General features: G+C 36.4%; 1 protein-coding gene across 10 annotated transcripts in view; it reads right to left on the minus strand.

Annotated features, from left to right (window-relative positions):
* Window positions 1-13,694, minus strand: part of NEK1 (NIMA related kinase 1) — a 151,356-nt gene that overhangs the window by 77,345 nt on the left and 60,317 nt on the right. For 6 of the 10 annotated variants that reach the window (XM_043971787.1, XM_043971791.1, XM_043971790.1 and 3 more), the window contains 6 exons: window positions 10,923-10,982; window positions 10,626-10,685; window positions 10,483-10,530; window positions 10,281-10,355; window positions 6,252-6,415; window positions 6,039-6,170 (listed from right to left, as the gene is read on the minus strand). In XM_043971787.1, the coding sequence (XP_043827722.1) occupies window positions 6,039-6,170; window positions 6,252-6,415; window positions 10,281-10,355; window positions 10,483-10,530; window positions 10,626-10,685; window positions 10,923-10,982 (539 nt within the window). The remainder of the gene's footprint in view (window positions 1-6,038; window positions 6,171-6,251; window positions 6,416-10,280; window positions 10,356-10,482; window positions 10,531-10,625; window positions 10,686-10,922; window positions 10,983-13,694) is intronic. The other 4 variants (XM_043971794.1, XM_043971793.1, XM_043971788.1 and 1 more) reach the window with 3 other exon arrangements.

A 13,694-nucleotide genomic window follows, 5' to 3' on the forward strand; every position in this document is an offset into this window, starting at 1 on the left:
ATATGCCATCAGCTGCTAAGTCTTTTACCTCCATGGCATTTCACATATCTTTTCCCTTCTCTACACTCACATGATCATCCTATTTCAGGCCCTCATTGCAACAGCCTCCTAACACAAGCTTATTTTCCATTTACACTCTACCCATTTTATATTTACAATTTTTTTTTGCATGTTGTCTCTCCCATTAGAATGAGTTCTTTGAAGGCAGGGCCTGTTTTTGTCATTCTTTGTAGTCCCAGCATTTAGCACAGTATCTGGGTCATACTAAATGCTTTATAAAAACCTGTATACTACCTGATTCTAGGTCATACATTCCTAGTTATTTCTACTGTCTCTCTTAACTGAATTACCAGACATTTGACCATTTTGACTCTAACCACATTTCAGCTAAGCATCCTGAACACATCCTCCTCTGAACACATTTCAGCTAAGCATGCAGAACTAAAACAATATTTCTTATGTGGTCTGATTAGTGCAGGGTAATGTTCCAAACATTTGTGCACTTTAATTGTAAAGAAGTCATTGGTTACTTTCAGTGGTTTCTTTGGAGTAAAAGGGATAAAAAATGTACCACATCAGAAGAATACAGATTTAGAGTACAGGAAAAAAACTAAATGTTTGTTCAGGGGACCTCAAAATATGCACAGTTGGTTTATACAACAGATCAAAGGAGAAAGAGCATTGAAACACTAGAAAGAGTGATCAAACAAGGTCAATTTGGTTAAAGCTTTAAATAAAAAAGAAAAAGAAGCAGTGGTTGGATAAGGGAACAAGTAAAAAAAATTGTTTTCATATCGAGAAAATGTAAGCATGTGCCATGCTATTAAAAGGATTTTATTAATACGCATTTCTATTAAATGTAGTAGAGGAAACAAAGAAACTGAAAAGGAGTCAGCTTTTCTGGCAAGAGTTACATTTAAGAGTACATTAAATAATAGAAAAATATTACTGAGATACACAAGACTAATAAATATAACACTGGCCTACTTAAAGCGTTCTTTAATGAGAAAATTAGAGGTTTTTTTTTTAACATCTTAGACCAATTAATTGAATAGCTACTTTCTTAGGGTTATAGGAGTAGAGCTGGAATGGGACTTAAACATAATTTAGCCCAGTCCACTCATTTTCTTTTTTTCTTTTTGTTTTTTCCCCCCATTCATTTTCAAATGAGGAAACAAGGACAAGAGAGTGGCTAAGTGAATTGCCCAAGATCACATATTTATCAAGTATCTAAGTCAGGATTAGAACTCATGACTTCTGACAATCCAATGCTCTTTCCATTGAGGCATTTATATGACCCAGTGGATAGGGTGCTGCACCTAGAGACAAGAATGCCTAACCTTAGACAAATACTATTATGATGATGATAGCAACTAGTACAACTACCACCATTTTTACAGTGTTTTAAGGTTTGCAAAGCGCTTTACAAATACCATCTCATTTGATCCTCACAATAATCATGGGGGTTAGGTGCTATTATTATCCTCATTTTACAATTGAGGAAACTGAGGCAAACAGAGGCAAGTGACTTGCCCAAAATCATGTAGCAAGTAAATGTGTGAGGCTGGATTTGAACCCATGTCTTCCCAATTCCAAGCTCAACACTCTAAGGACTGCACCATCTAGTTGCCTCAGACTGAGAGGGAAACGTCAGACAGGTGGGGAGGAGAACCAGGAGAGGGAAGTGTCCAAAAAATTCTAGAAAAGAGAGAAGACTGGGGCAGCTAGGTGGCACAGTGGATAGACCACCAGCCCTGGAGTCAGGAGGACCTGAGTTCAAATCCAGCCTCAGACACTTAACACTTACTAGCTGTGTGACCCTGGGCAAGTCACAACCCCAATTGCCTCACCGCCCCCCCCCCCCAAAAGGAGAGAGAGAAAAGACTGAGAAGGATAAAGGGATAAGTACTATCAAATGTAGAAATAACAAGAACTAGGATTTAGAATACATGAAAAAAATAACATATTCTGGGCATCTCAAAATACACAGTTGATTGAGAAATATTTACAAATGGAAACTGAAATATATTAAGTTCTATATTCTATAATAAGATTACAAGTGATATGATCATACTAATAGCAATATAGTAAAAGAGATGAATGAAGATAATAAATTTGAAGTTTAAAGAATATAAATGATTTTATTAATAACAAAAATAGTTGACATGTAGCACTTTTTAAGGTCTGAAAAGCACATCCTTTTTGGTTTTTTATCTCTTTGGGTATCTCTAGGTAAAAGGTTAAACATGGTTGTATCATCCTTTGGGAATAGTTTCAAACTGCTCTCCAAAACGGGTGAACTGGTTCACAACTCCACCAACATTGACACTGGTGTATCAATTTTCCCACACCCCTTCCAACATTTATCATCTCCCTTTTTCTGTCATATTAGCCAAAATGATAGGTGTCAGGTGGTACCTCGGAGTTGTTTTAATTTGCATTCCTCTAATCAATAGCAATTTAGAGAGCATTTTTCCTATGACTACAGATAGCTTTGATTACTTCAACTGAAAATTGCCTGCTCATATGCTTTGACCACTTCTCAAATGGAGAATGGCTCTTATTTTTATACATTTGATTCGATTCTCTTTATGTTTGAGAAATGAGGTCTTTATCACAGACACTGGCTATAAAAATTTTTTCAATTATGGTTACTGTGTATTTCCCTCTATCCTATTCTCCCCCTGCCCAGTCTATCCTACTCTCTCTCTCTCCTTTCACCCTACGCTCAAAAGTGTTTTGCTTCTGACTACCATCTCCTACAATCTTCCCTCTCTTCTAACCATTCCCCCACCCCAACTTTCTCTTATTCCTTTTCTCACCTACTTTCCTGTAGGATAAGATAGATTTCTACACCCAATTGAATGTATATATGTTATTCCCACTGAGCTAATTCCAATGAGAGTAAGGTTCAAGTGCTCCTGTCTCTTCCCTCCATCTTCCCCTCCAATGTAAAAGCTCTTTTCTGCCTTTTTTATGTGAAATAATTTACCCCTTCTACCTCTCCCTTCCTCCTTCTCCCAGTGCATTCCTCTTTCTCACTCATTAACTTTATTTTTTTATATCATCCTATCACATTCAACTTACACTCTTATCCTCTATGTATACTCCTTATAACTGACTAAAATGAGAGAGTTTTTAGAAGTTACAAGTATCATCTTCCCATGTAGGAATATAAACAGTTTAACCATATTGAATTCCTTGTGATTTTTCTTTCCTGTTTACCTTTTTATGCTTCTCTTGAATCTTCTATTTGAAAGTAAAATTATCTTTTTAGCTTTGGTCTTTAAATCAGGAATGCTTGAAAGTCCTTTTTTTTTTTTTTTTTGTGGGCTAATGAGGGTTAAGTGACTTGCCCAGGGTCACACAGCTACTAAGTGTCAAGTGTCTGAGGCCAGATTGGAACTCAGGTCCTCCTGAATCCAGGGCTGGTGCTTCATCCACTGCACCACCTAGCTGCCCCCGAAAGTCCTCTATTTCACTGAATGTCCACTTTTATCCCCGAAGGATTTTATTCCGTTTTTGCCCTTCAGAATATCATATTCCAAGCCCTTTGAATCTTCAATGTAAAAGTTGCTAAATCTCATGTTACCCTGACAATGGATCCACAATATTTGAATTGTTTCTTTTTGCACTCAGCGGTGCAATATTTTCTTCTTGACTCGGGAGCTCTGAAATTTGGCTACAATATTTCTGGGAGTTTTCATTTGGGGATCTCTTTCAGGATGTGATTGGTGGATTTTTTCCATTTCTATTTTGTCCTCTGGACCTAAGATATTGTGGCAGTTTGCATTGATGATTTCTTGAAAGATGATGCCTAGGTTGTTTTTTTGGAACATGACTTTTGGGTAGTAAAATAATTCTTAAGTTATCTCTCCTTTATCTATTTTCCAAGTCAGTTGTTTTTTCAATGATATATTTCACATCTTCTTCAATTTTTTCATTCATTTGATTTTGCTTTGTTGCTTCTTGATGGTTCATAGAGTCATTAGCTTCCACTTGCCCAATTCTAATTTTTAAAGAATTATTTTCTTCACTGAGTTTTTGTACCTCCTGTTCCATTTGTACAATTCTACTACTTTTTTTTTTTTTGCAGGGCAATGAGGGTTAAATGACTGGCCCAGGGTCATATAGCTAGTAAGTGTCAAGTGTCTGAGGTCAGATTTGAACTCGGGTCCTCCTGAATCCATGGTCAGTGCTTTATCCACTGTGCCACCTAGCTGCCCCCAATTCTACTACTTTTTAAGGAGATCTTTTCTTCAGTGAATTTTTGTTTATCTTCTTCCACAAGGCCAATTCTGTTTCTTAAGGCATTCTTTTTTTCAATGAACTTTTTGCCTCCTGAAGGAGGCAAGCTGTTGACTCTTTTGTCATGATTTTCTTTTACCACTGTCATTTCTTTCCACAATTTTTACTCTAGCTTTCCTATTTGATTCTTAAAATCCCTTTTGAGCTCTTTTAGGACCTGAGACCAATCTTCATTCCCCATTCCCCTTATGGTCAAAGCCATAAGATTTGGTGTGCTATTGCTCCTTTTTGCCCTGGGACTGCAACCCAGAACTACAACCCAGATCTGAATATGGGTAATGCAACAGAGTCCTGCGCCTAGTGCCAGTAAAGGGACCCCTGAAATTTTCTGACCACTTGTCTGACCCCTTTACTATCTGTCAGCTGAGAGCTCAGGAAGCAGCTGCTGCCCACAACTGATTTGGTTGCCCCCAAGGCCTGCTGTTGGTTCCCCTGTGGTGTGGCCTGTGCCGGCACCAGACTGTGCTTCCATTCTCATCCTGATGTGATAGATTTTTCCTGACAACCTTCTAAGTTGTCTTGGGCTGGAAAACTGTTTTACCCGTCCTTTTTTGGACAGAATTTATTTTGAAACAATATTTAAAATTGTTTGGAGGGGAATCTGGGAGAGCTTAGTGAGTCCCTACCTTTTCTCTGCCATCTTGGCTCTGCCCCACTGGTTTAACTTTTGATACAAATAAATAGCTGTTACGTGTCAGTCTTATTGGGATGCTTTGTATGTTTTAGTTTCTGCATTTCTTTGCTTGAATATCTTAAAGTGCACTATAGCTATACTGCACTGGACTGCCCTGAATTTATACTGCCTTGCTGGTACCTTTCACAAAATATCAGGCATTAAGCATTAATTTAAATATAACTCAATTACCTGCAACTGATTAAATGGATTCTAATGAATATCTATCCTGCACCAGCCATGTAGGTTTCTGCCTCCCTAGACAGACTTCAGGAATTTTCTTTTCAATCAATTTAGTCCAAAAGCACCTTTTTATTTTGAGCTTCCTTAGAAGTGCCCTCTAGAAGAACTCAACAAGAGGATGTGTTTAAACTTCCTTGTTAGTGACACCTCCTCCACTCAGTCTCACAGTTATTTTAAGAATGAAAAGTAAGTTTTTATTAATAGACTTTTGTACTCTAAGGAATAAAGGAGATCTGAAAATTGAAGGTAAGTCTGTTACTGTTATTAAACTGATTCACAAGAGAAAGGGGGAAATGCAAGAGTACCAAGACTATAGGGAAACAAAAATTAGTAATGGCAGGGAAGAGAAAGAGATTCGACTACTCTCAGGACAAAAGGTGAGAGAAAAGGAAAAGGGAAAAGAGCTGGGAAAAATTAGGGGTTTTCAATGTTTTTTAAAAAATATATAATTTAAGCAAAACCCAAGCTTACTGTGATGGTATCATGGCTGTACAATAACAGATATAAAGATCTAGATAGATAGAGATATCTTTATCTATATCCTTGAATGTAATCATTCTGATCTCAACTATAAGCCAAAAAGTCAATTCATTGAATAAGTTACAAATTATAATTTAGTACTAGAATTTATGCTTACTTGACAGAACACAATTAAATAACAAATGCATTTACAACTTAAGGCAAATATTAGTTTCTGAAAGGCAAACAATTCTGAGGGATGAAGAGATCTTGAAACAAGTACAATAACTAAACTACATATGACAATAGACAAAGTTACACACAAGGATGGATTCACAGATTATCACAGTCCAACCTGTTTGAATTGGCTTGTTTAGACACGGCCTTCAATCTTTTCAATGTTTTCCTAACTGTATCAGCATCAGAAGAATGGTGATGACCTGCAGCCCCATTAGGAAATCCTGGACGTATTCCAGGTGGAACACCTCTGTAGATAAATATGCACAGTGACTTTCATTACTTTTATCTGAAGCAAAGCAGATTCAACTTCAATAGAACATAACCATACCTTTCAGGAAGGCGATGGCGATGTACTTCTCCTTTCCACCTGGCCTCTCTGTCTTCTGCTCTTTGTTGATCCATTTGATCAAAAATAGCATGGTAATGTTCATACGGTCCTCGAGAAGAAAAAGGACCTGGTGCTGCTGCCCTTCTACCACCAATATAAGAAGCCTGGAAATTAAAGAAAATGCTTTCATAGCCTTTTGTCTTTTTTCATTTCATCTATCATGTCCCCCCAAAATAAAATATATTAATTTAAATAGATGCCTTTTTCTAATTGAATTTCTTAACTTAAAAGATAATACATAATATTCTATAGTTTTTCTTGAATGTTACAAAATACACAAGGGCATGGAAGTTTCCTCAGGGACAAAAACAATGCATTTTTAGTTTATTCCGAGTACAGGGAGGTTTGGGGGGTAGGGGGGAGCTTGGCGCAGCTAGGTGGCACAGCAGATAAAGCACTGGCCCTGGATTCAGAAAGACCTGAGTTCGAATCTGGCCTCAGACACTTGACACTTACTAGTTGTGTGACCCTGGGGAAGTCACTTAACCCTCACTGCCCCACAAGGAAAAAAAAAAGAAATAGTTTACTCCGAGTACTAATAAAAACAGATTAGCAAAATAAATTAACAATAATATAATAAATACATGCATAGAACTACAGATAAATTCTAATAAAATATTCCCCCAAATACTCAAGGGCATGGAAGTTTTCCAATCACAATGGTAATTCGTTTTTATTTTACTTTGTGAACCAATTAAAATAGATGAAAAATAACGTAACAAATAAATACACAGTAATTACAGGTAAATTTTAATAAAAGGTTTCAAATGGAGGCCAAAACAATGAAGATAACATTCACCTGGTATTATCAACATTGGAAGCATATAAGAATCAATGGATTAAAATTTATTAGTTCTTTAACAAGGCAAATAAAAGAAATAGAAGACAAAGTTCCTATACTTAAGAAAACAACATGAATAGATTTTTAAAAAATGTCTAAGTTGCATTTAAGTGCACAATAATGTCGCACAGAATGTAAAACAGATGATGAGGAAATACCTAACAGTAGAAAGCTCATGGCAGAAAATATTAATAATTGAATACTTTTTGGAAGAAGTTAATCTTGAACTGGGTTTGAATGGTAAGGAAAAAGAAAGAGGACCTTCTGGGTAATAAGAACAAAATGAGGTAAGGTACTAAAATTAAAAAGTAGCAAAGTAGGTGTGTCTGAGGTAGAAAGGAAGTAAAGAATGAATGGTAAGGAGATTGGATTGTTTAAAGCATATCGGAAAGCAGTGAGAAATGTAGTTGAATTTGTGTAATGGAAAGAGCACTGGCCTTAGAATCAGGAGAGATCTGGATTCAAATTCCGCATCTGACAGTTCCTAGCTGTGTGCTCACAGATGTCATTTAATTTCTCTTCTACCATTTCTTCATCTGTAAAATGTGAATAATAATATCTGGAATACCTATCTCATAAGTTTTATTATATGTAAGGTATGCAAAGTACTTTATAAATCTCAAAACACTGTATAAATGTCAACTTTTAATATTACCTGGCAAGCAACAGGAAGCCGTAGCAGACTTTAAACTGAAAATGGTGTTTGAGGGAGATCAACCATTCCCTACTCTGCAAGATCCACCACAAATCAGACATTATGCTATGGGTAAGAAGCTGCGTTGGGAAGATCTAAACTAAAGTGTTGACTGAGGAATACAAAAATCTGTTGAATGGTGATGAAGAATCAGCAGGACTTGGATACTGATCAGGCATAAAGGAAGAAGTGTTTTGACTCTTAGTGTTCGGGAAAAGTATGGTGCTATTTATTAAAATAAAGTCAGGAAGGAGTATAAGCTAAGGGGAGAAGGAAGTAAGATTTCAAGTCATGACAAATTTTTTAAGTATCATAAAGCCATTCATTTAATTGGAGCTGATCATTTTATCTATCTGGAGATCTTAGAGGTGAAGACAATACAAACTCTCAGGGTTGGAAATGTACATTTAGAAGTCATTATAAAAAGGTGAAACTTGAAGGCCGAAAGAAGTCAGTCAGTTCTTTGTAATACTTAAAAGAGACAAGTGGTCCAAAATGTGAAAAGATGCCATCGAGGGAAGATGAAAGGTTAGTCAAAAAGGTATGATGCAAACCAAAAAAGTGTGATGTCACAAAATGAAGGAAAAAAGAGAGGTTCAAAAGGGAATTCATCTAAATAGTATAAAACAGAGCAGAGATCAAGAAAGATGAAAAATGAGAAGAGGAAAGAGAATTTAGATATTTTTTCCTTGAAGGATTATACTGTTTTGTTGGGTAGGTGATTCTTGGTTGTAATCCTAATTCCTTTGCCCTCCAGAAGATCATACTCCAAAAAACCTCCAATCGTTTAATATAGAAAGAAGCAGCTAAATATTGTGTTATTCTAACTGTGGCTCCACAATATTAGAATTGTTTCTAATTTGAATTGCTGCTTGCAATATTTTTTCCTTGACCTGGCAGCTCTGGAATTTGGCTACAATATTTCTGGGAGTTAAAAATTATTAAATATAAGATTGGTAATGAAAATATCAAAATGTAATACACTTCTGAGAAGTAGGATTCATACAAGGAATGCAAAGGAATTAATCAATATCCTGAGTCCTCTTAATCAAATGAACAAGAAATCAAATCTTCAGTTAGTCGGCGCATATTTTTTAAGCTTACTACATGTGCCAGGCATTATCCTAAATGCTGGAGAAACAAAAGAAGGCAAAAGACAGTCTCTGCCTTTAGAAGTTTCACAGTCTAATGGGAGGACAACATGCAAACAACTATATACAAACAAGATATGTACAGCATATATGGGAGATAATTTTTTTTTTTTTTGCAGGGCAATGGGGGTTAAGTGACTTGCCCAGGGTCACACAGCCAGTAAGTGTGAAATGTCTGGGGCCAGATTTGAACTCAGGTACTCCTGAATCCAGGGCCAGTGCTTTATCCACTGCGCCACCTAGCTGCCCCCTGGGAGATAATTATTAAGGGAGACTGGGAAAGAGTTCTTTTAGGAAGTAAGACTATTTTCTAGAACTTCAAGGAAAACAAAGAAGCCAGGAGGTAGATGAGGAGCAAGAGTGTTTCAGACATGAGAGTAGCCAGTGAAAATGCCCAGTGTTTGGAGATGGATTATCATGTTCAAGGGACAGCCAAGAGGCCAACGTCATTGGATTGTGGAATATTTGGAGGGGAGGAATATGTAAGAACACTGGAAAAGTAGGAAGAGGATAGGTTATGGAGGGCTTTAAAAGCCAAAGAAAGCATTTTATATTTGATATAGTGTTCCTTTTTTTGTCATTTGCTCATTTTTCCAGGCTATTTCTTGACTTTTTACCTTTAAATTTTAAATTTGGGCTCTGCTCCTGGGGCAGAGGGGTCACTGTCCCAAGCACTAGGTTTTTTTGTGTAGCTGTTTTCAGAGCTAGTTTGGGGGTGGAGGATGGGTTGGGGTTGGTAAGTTTTTAGTTCTTCCAAGGTGGTAGAATCTAAGGAGAAGTGTGTTTACTATTCTCCTGGCCTGGGCTCTGGTCCATGTGTAACCACAAGCACTGCAAGTGTGACCAGGGACTTTGCTCCGAGAACACAACAGAAGGACGTTCAGAAGGAAGCAAATGTTAAGAAATCAGGATACCTAAGAGGAGGCTAGGAGATTTAATACCGTACTAAAAGAGTAAGTCATCATATAAACAAAGTTAAAAAAGAGAAGAGTAAGAAGAGATGTCAATTTACTACATGCCTCCCAAGTGTAACTGCTAGAAAAATCACCATTTTCACATATCTACTAATAAGAATCAAATAATTCTGAAGTAAATATACTCAGCCAAGACAAAGAGACCTTATGCTATCTGAAGTCGTATTTCACAGGATGAATTATGAATCAATGATGAATACATTTTTATTTACTAAATGGAAGTGATCAATAGAGGCATTATATTATGGGACTAAATTTTAACTACAATTTAACAATTACAAATACTAAATATTAACATCTTTTGCCCACCTTAACTTCACCACTTCCACCACAACTTAGAACACTTCTCCATCCTTGTTCCTTGGCCCTATTTATTTGTTCCATCTTAAGGGAAAAAAAAAAGGCAGTTTCAAATACTTTAAGAAACAACTGTTATAGATAAAGTAAAAATGTATTCCTGAAGAAATCAGAAAAATGTATTACAGAAAAGTAAAGAGAATTTTATACTTACCCTTTCTTTATCTTGTCTTTTCATATGTTCGTGTTTCAATAAATTAATCTGTAACAATTAAAATATAATTTCTTTTAGACCAGTAGAAATATGGTACATTGGATACATTGGCAAAGCAAGAAAAAAAATAAACCTAAGTCTACCTGTTCCCTTTGTTTTTTTTCTTTTTCATGATATTCCAACTTTCTTCTCATTGCTAACTCCTTAAAGGGAAATAAAGTATTATTTTAGTCACTATATTAATTCCTTCTTTTATATTTTCATCAGGAAAGTTAGTATTCCATTAGTAGAAGCATGCCCAAAGAAGTTTAAGAAACAAGGTTTTTGGTGGAAAGAAATAAGGAGGAAAGGTTTGGAGGTTTAAATTTGTACTGTAAGGATTTTTAGTTGTTTAAAAATTACTTGTGTAGCTTGAAAATAAGCAATAGTTGACTTTATACCTCTAACATTTTCCTCCTTTCTTCTCCAGGATTCACTTTCTTCAATGGAGTTTGTTGGGCCTGGACAAAAAGTGAAGCTAAAAATTAGACAAAAAGTATGAACCACACATATTAGGAAACTCCAAATTATAAAGAAATTAGAAAGAGAAAATGCCAAAGCCAACTTTGGTAAAATTCTACTTCACAATAAAATTTTCTTCAAATGAATTTAATATATTTTCTGTCCATCAGAAAAAAGAGGGGAGCTAGGTGGCACAGTGGATAAAGCACCAGCCCTGGAATCAGAGGGACCTGAGTTCAAATCTGGCTTCAGACACTTGACACTTACTAGCTGTGTGACCCTGGGCAAGTCACTTAACCCTCATTGCCCCCCCCCAAAAGATAATTAGATGCCAAAAGTTTTGAAAATGTTTTTTCCTAATAGTCAATAAAAAAATGAAAATATGGCAGATTAGAGGCAACCCAGCTGAATTCTCTCAACATTCCCCTTGAAACAACTTTAAAATAATGCCTTAGACCCAATTTTGGAGCAGCAGAGCCACTGAAAGGTGAAGAAGCATTTTTCTGGCCTAAGAAAACTTAAGAAGTTGGCAAGAGAAGTTCGTGACACCATGGTGGAAGCCTGGTCAACCGGACAGAAAGAGATTACAGGAGACCCTTTGCTAGCACTGGGTACAGCTGGCACTAATTAGCAACTCTACTTCAAATATACAGTTTCTAGGTTGCAGTTACAAGGTGAAGAGGAGCACTGAGGGTTGATCATAAGGGAGCAGGGGTTCTGGTTGCAATTCCAAGGCAAAGGTAACACTGGTGCTTGTAGCTACAGGAGACCAGGGTAAAGACCAGACTGCAGATCAGGAGAACAGTGACCTCACTCCCTGCATCATACCACCTTGGAAGCACCAAAAACTTACAGACCCCCATAACTAATTCTGAAAATAACAGCATGAAAGAGGCTGAAACTTGGACAGTACCTCCTCACCCTAGCTGAGCAGAGTTCAACTTTAATATAAAGTTCAAAATTAATAAACAGGGTGGAAAAAATAAGTAAACAACAAAAGAATTTGACCATAAAAGGCTACTATACGAGGAAGGCCAAGATATAAACTCAGAAGACAATAATGTAAAAACAGCTACAAAGCCTCAAAGGAAATTGCTAACTGGACCCAAATCCTACAAGAATTCCTGAAATAGATAAGAGTGGTAGAGAAAAAAAACTGGGAAAAGAAATGAGTGATGAAAGAAAACTATGAAAAGATAATTAACAGCTGGGTAAGAACTGCTAGTAGAGTAGTAAACTGGTCTGAACAATCGGGAGTATGACCAAAGGACTCTAAAACTGCATGCCCTTTGACTCAGAAATACCACTACTACGTGTGTAGCCCAAAGAGATTTTTTTTAAAAAAGGAAAAGAACTTATATGTACAAACATTTATGGCAGCTCTTTTATGGTGGCAAAGAACTATAAATTGAGGGGATACGCATCAATTGGGGAATGGCATATGACTGTGATGGAATACTATTGTGCTATGAGAAATAAGGAGGGGAGTGTTTCAGAAACTATGATAAGACCCATATGAACTGATGCAAACTGAAGTGAGAAGAACTGAGAAATCATTGTACACAATAACACCAATGTTATAATGATGATTTACTCTGAAAAACTTGGCTCATCTGAACAGTACAATAATCCAAGACAATTCCAAAGGGTAGCAGTGGAACCAGAAAACAGAGATGGAGTGAGGCAGATAGGAATAAGAGTATGGGAAGACATACTGTCAAGGATATAGGAGTTAACTATTTTTTTTTTCCAATTTAAAAAGATAACTGACTAAATCACAGGGACAAATGGGGGCAGGAATTTGAAATAAGGGAAGAACTACCTGCTCTAAGATGAAATCAATACAGAGTAGTGATGTCAGTTTCCCTGGCTAGTCACTCCAAACAAACACATGGAGGTGGGGAGGGAAGCAGCACTAAGAACTAATAGAACCAAAGTAAAAATAAAATTCAGAGGACACTGCCAGAAACAACAAATTTTATGCCCAAGAAAAAAACCCGCCAAACTCCAGAACTTTGAAATCAAAGAAAGAATACTGCCCAAAAGAAAAAGATCAAGTACCAAAGAACTAAAGTCTTGATCACAAAAGATTATACAGCAAAGAGATTAAAAGAAGGTAAAACTTGGAACATGATTTTCCAAACAGTAAAAGAAAAAGACCTACAGACAAAAATAACTTATTCTGACAAAGCAGAACATGACCGTATTACATGGTGTGGGAGAAGAGGGAAGAGATGGTTTATTTTAAAAGAATAGATGCCTTTTAAGAATTCCTTTTTGAGAAAACTCTGGTTTAATGAATTTGCAGGTGAAACAGAACAAACTTAAACAAAAGTTAACACACACTACATAAATTATTCTCAAAAATTAAGGATGGGGGCAGCTAGGTGGCGCAGTGGATAAAGTACTGGCCCTGGATTCAGGAGTACCTGAGTTCAAATCTAGCCTCAGATGCTTGATACTTAGTAGCTGTATGACCCTGGGAAATCCACTGAAGCCTCATTGCCCCACAAAAACAAACAAACAACCAACAACAACAACAAAAAAATTAAGAATAAAATCACTATAAGAAACTCATTTTATGAGGAAAATATAGTCTTAATATATAAACAATGGAAGGATAAAACAAATAAAGAAGAATATACATATATATAGATAGATAAATATCACTAATGAATAATGATTAAAAAATTTAAAATAAAATCCTAGTT

Source organism: Dromiciops gliroides, chromosome 6 (assembly GCF_019393635.1).
Source record: "Dromiciops gliroides isolate mDroGli1 chromosome 6, mDroGli1.pri, whole genome shotgun sequence".
Taxonomy (NCBI): domain Eukaryota; kingdom Metazoa; phylum Chordata; class Mammalia; order Microbiotheria; family Microbiotheriidae; genus Dromiciops; species Dromiciops gliroides.